The sequence below is a fragment of the Vicugna pacos genome, chromosome 6, assembly GCF_048564905.1.
Source record: "Vicugna pacos chromosome 6, VicPac4, whole genome shotgun sequence".
In the NCBI taxonomy this organism is placed as follows: Eukaryota; Metazoa; Chordata; class Mammalia; order Artiodactyla; family Camelidae; genus Vicugna; species Vicugna pacos.
Genome location: NC_132992.1, coordinates 93,950,897 through 93,955,768, shown reverse-complemented (window position 1 = coordinate 93,955,768; position 4,872 = coordinate 93,950,897). Strand labels below are relative to the sequence as shown.

Below are 4,872 nucleotides of genomic sequence, written 5' to 3'. Positions count from 1 at the left end.
TCTAGGCAGCTTGCGCGAGGCAGCTCGCCGCAGGCTCGGCGAGGGTTGAGGTACGGCGCGGCTTCCGAAGGACGTTTTCCCAGGGCAGGGGCTGTTTGGCCCGGAGGCGGGGCTGCTGGGCCCAGGCGACGGCGGGAGCGGAGTGGCGAACGTCGGCGGCGGAGCGCGCGATGGCGCGGGCGGCACAGGTGAGCGAGGCGCGGCGGCGGCGCAGGCCTTCTCCCTCCGCGGGGGTGCGCGGCCTCCCCTGGATGCGGCTCGCGGGCGGACGACCCCTGTGCCGGCGCTCTCACCCGGCTGCGGCCCGGCCCGAGTGGGTGCAGCCCAGCCCTGGGTCCCACGCGGGCCAGGCCTGGTTTCGTCGCCGGGCTCCCCGCAGCCGGCCCGGCCCCGGCCCCTGCGCCGTCCCCTGCTCCGTTCCCTCCCTCCTCGCCGGCGCCCCCAGCCCGGCCGAGCGCGGCCGCCCCCTCCCCCCGCGGGCCATTGTGAGGTCAGGGCCCGCGGGCGCGTCGTGGGGTCCGGGCGAGACGCTCGGAGCGGCCGCTGCGGCCAGTAGCTGCCGCCGCCACCGTCGGCCCCTTCACCGGCTGCCCCGTTCAGACCTAGCCGGGAGGGGTGAGAGGGATGCAGCTTGGGGCCCACCTGCCGCGCCGCACCCCGTAAAGGGCTGATCTTCCACCTCGCCACTTCACCCACGGGAAGCCAAGACCAAACCAGCTTAGATCTCTTCTGGGTAAAGTGCTGGGAGGCAAGGGCGAGAAGGGGAGGAAAGAATCGAGGCAGCCTGCCCTTCCTGGGCCTCCAGCGGCATGTTCTGGGCTCGGACACCCACAAGGGATTGGTTTCAATGGATTATCCATCCCCCTCCCGTGAGCTGTTTGTGGAAACCCAAGCCCTTGGGGAAAAAAATCCTTTTATTCTGTTTAACAGACAGCTCCAGGGGGAGGGTGGAGGAGGGGAAATGAGGCCCAGCCCCACTACCCTTCCCAACCCACCCATCTCTACCTTACGTATTTGTAATCTATATACACACCCCAGTCGGTCGGGAGAAGGGGGGACACCCTCAGCGGGGTAAGTCATTCTGGACTTTTAATGGGAGGCTAGTGAATGAATTATTCATAATTGTCACATTCTTGCGGGATGTATTCTGGAGGGGAGGGGATCATGGTAGGGCCCAGGAAGGTATTAGGCCTCCAAAGCCCAAGATGGTGCCTTTAGCACAATCCCATTCGCCTTTCCTGTGGAAGTATTTATGTGTGCAGAGAAGACTTGTTAGGTACTAAAAGAGTGGAGCAAAAAACAGGGCAGCTTTATAGAAGTGCTTGAAGGGTGGACAAGCGTGTAGGAGCTGGGGCTTCGGGGGCTGTTCGTGAACCACTGGTGTGTTGGTGGCTTTGTTCCTTTTGCTTAGTTAATTTTTCTGGAAACTAGGCATAGCTCTTTGGCCTGGTGGGGGAGCTTAGATGTACTGATAACGTCTGGAGGGTTAGAAGAGCTACTGTTGACATTGCACAGAGGTGCCCTGCTCCTGCCAATGTCAAGACCTAAGATACTTGTGCTTTTTCCAAGCTGATAGTTCAATGTAATGCCATGCTTTGAAGGCATATGCTGCTTTCTGTTACAACTGAAGAAACTTGAGATTCACAGGCCCAGAGCCCCACCTCATATTCCACTCCACAGTAACCCCAGTCTTAATCACGGCGGTGTTTAGGTTATTTTCAGAAGGAGTTGATTAGTCACTCTAATTTTCTACTTGAGTATGACTGTCCTTCGGAATGCAATAATGACAAGCCCTTTTTCTTAAGCATATCTCTTTAAAATGAGAATTTTAGAAAGAATTAATATATGATTACCATTCTGCAGGCTTTGTGGTGTAATAAGTTACGATTTTTGTCATCTTCTAGTGCTTGTGAAACTGAACACAACAAAAGCATGGAGATGGGAAACCAACACCCTTCTATTAGTAGGCTTCAGGAAATCCAAAAGGAAGTAAAAAGTATAGAACAGCAAGTAATTGGTTTCAGTGGTCTGTCAGACGACAAGAATTACAAGAAACTGGAGAGGATTCTAACAAAACAACTTTTTGAAATAGACTCTGTAGACACTGAAGGAAAAGGAGACATTCAGCAAGCTAGGAAGAGGGCAGCACGAGAGACGGAGCGACTGCTTAAAGAGCTGGAGCAGAACGCGAACCACCCGCACCGGCTCGAGATACAGAGCATATTTAAAGAAGCCCAGTCCCTGGTGAAGGAGAAGATCGTGCCATTTTATAGTGGAGGCAACTGCGTAACTGATGAATTTGAAGAAGGCATCCAGGATATCATTTTGAGGTTGACACATGTTAAAACTGGAGGCAAGATCTCCCTGCGGAAAGCTCGGTATCACACTTTAACCAAAATCTGTGCGGTGCAAGAGATTATCGAGGACTGCATGAAGAAGCAGCCTTCCCTGCCACTGTCCGAGGACGCACACCCTTCCGTTGCCAAGATTAACTCTGTGATGTGTGAGGTGAACAAGGCCAGAGGCACTCTGATCGCTCTCCTCATGGGAGTGAACAGTAACGAAACCTGCAGGCACTTGTCCTGTGTGCTCTCGGGGCTGATCGCGGCCCTGGATGCCCTGGATGTGTGCGGGCGCACTGAGATCAGAAACTACCGGAAGGAGGTCGTGGAAGATATCAACAAGTTACTGAAATATTTGGATTTAGAAGAGGAAGCGGATACCACTTACGCGTTTGACCTGGGACAGAATCATTCCATTTTAAAAATAGAGAAAGTCCTCAAGAGAATGCGAGAGATAAAAAACGAGCTGCTTCAAGCCCAGAATCCTCCTGAGTTGTACCTAAGTTCCAAAACAGAATTGCAGGGCTTAATTGGACAGCTGGATGAGGTTAGTCTCGAAAAGAACCCCTGCATCCGGGAGGCCAGGAGGAGAGCAGTGATCGAAGTGCAGACCCTCATCACGTACATCGACTTGAAGGAAGCCCTGGAGAAGAGAAAGGCGTTTGTGTGTGAGGAGCACCCCTCACACAAGGCCGTCTGGGACGTCCTTGGAAACCTGTCGGAGATCCAGGGAGAAGTCCTCTCATTTGACGGCAACCGGACTGATAAGAACTACATGCGGCTGGAAGAGCTGCTCACCAAGCAGCTGCTGGCCCTGGACGCGGTCGACCCGCAGGGAGAAGAGAAGTGTAAGGCTTCCCGGAAGCAGGCGGTGAAGCTCGCCCAGAACATCCTCAGCTATCTCGACCTGAAATCTGATGAATGGGAGTACTGAAGCACCCAGCCCGGGCTGAGCCTTCTTGTTTTGCACTTTATACATACGTCTTTGTATTTATAGAGAGCTTGCAGTTTCTTGAGCCTAAATGTGATTTTTACATGCATATTTCAATCTCCATATTTATGATTTTAGCAAATTATATTCAGTATCTCTGCTGCTTTTGATGTTGCAAAACAAATATTACAGCTTATTAACTTTTCCATTTGGATCGTTATCTGTATGTTGTGTGATTTTTTGGGTTTTTTTTTAAATCAGAAAATGGAATAGGGGCAGCTTTTTAATTTTTTTTAATAGGTTGTCCAAGCATTCAAATGCAGGTATTTCAGAATCTAGAAATAGTCGTAACCTTACATAGTAATTTCTAGGACAATTATGAGAAAGGGGGAAGTTTTTGGTTAAACAGAAGTAAGGTCCAATACTAAAGCAGTACAATTACATATTTCATTATACTAAGTAAAGCAGAAGGATTTTTTTCATTTCTAAAACCCGATTAGTCCCACCCAGTTTAACAGGGTGGGAGTTTTTTGTTTTTCCAGACAGTCTGTTCTTTCATAAACATTTTTTGTTTGAAGAACGGTGTCTGTGTTTCCCCCCATACTCTGCATTTAGAGGGGGATTCTTATTTTTGTGTGTGACATAGGAAAATTATGAAAATTAATAGCAAAAAAGTATTTGAGACTACTTTGAAGAAAGAACACCAGCTAACATTTTCAAGTTGCTTTTGTTTGTAAAATCTGAACTTCCAGTTTCCCTTAGAAATTAGTAATGGACCTTAAAAAAAAAAAAAAGGAAACACCTGTATCCAGAGTAGGATAATGAAAACGAGATTAGTTACCTATTATCAGGTTGTGTCAGAGTAAGCAAAAATGAATCTAGCATGTCCTGGGCTTCTCCTGTTGTTCAAGGCTGCATGATGAACACACCTGTTAAGCATTCCCCGTGCTGCTGTGTGGTGTGTGAGAGCAGAAACTGTCTGCAGCCCTGCGGGACCAGATCCTTGTCGCTTATTCAGAGGAAGTTAGCCGTCAACGCCTGGCACCCGGAAACATCGCTCTCTGGGCCCCTGCTGCGCCTCTGAGTTCCTGTCACTGGCATGTGGATGTTTGTCTAGTGCCTAAGAGGACCAGTAAATATCAGTGCATGAAATGTTTTTTTCTTCTGCTAAAGGTTATACGTATTTCTGTACCTACGAATTCATGATCCAGTTTTACGGTTGCCTGTTAACGTGAACAAGAGACTTCCCCAGAGTTCTGAAGCGCCTAGGCAAGACGCTGCCCCAGCATCGCAGCTAACAGACCGCTCCCTGTAGTCACTCAGAGTAACCCTATTAGAGTGCACCCTTTGAGCTCTGTAGTAATTTGTGATTTTCTTTCAGAGATATTTGATAACTTTGTAAACAGCTAAAAATAAGATAAAGGAGTAGCCCTGAATACCTGAAAGATTATAAAAAGTGCAGCCCTAGGAGATTTTCACGCTTTGTCAGTACTGCCCGCTAATTAAAAGCCCTTGATATGGCCTGCCTACTAGGAATGTTCTAGATTCATTGGATAGTGGGGTCAAAGGGCAGTCAGAGGTCTTGGGGCAAGAGCACCT

At 49.6% G+C, this 4,872-nt stretch overlaps 1 protein-coding gene across 2 annotated transcripts; it reads left to right on the top strand.

The window, feature by feature from the left end:
- The first annotated feature begins 55 nt into the window (after positions 1-55).
- Positions 56-3,487, top strand: BAG5 (BAG cochaperone 5). Of its 2 annotated transcripts, none has more exons than XM_072963814.1 (2): positions 56-188; positions 1,905-3,487. In XM_072963814.1, the coding sequence occupies exon 2, from the start codon at positions 1,933-1,935 to the stop codon at positions 3,274-3,276; it is 1,344 nt and encodes a 447-aa protein (XP_072819915.1). In that variant the 5' UTR covers positions 56-188; positions 1,905-1,932; the 3' UTR covers positions 3,277-3,487. The 2 variants fall into 2 exon arrangements, with proteins under 2 accessions (XP_072819915.1, XP_006216934.1); XM_006216872.4 differs by lacking the exon at positions 56-188 and adding an exon at positions 514-733.
- The last annotated feature ends 1,385 nt before the right edge of the window (positions 3,488-4,872 follow it).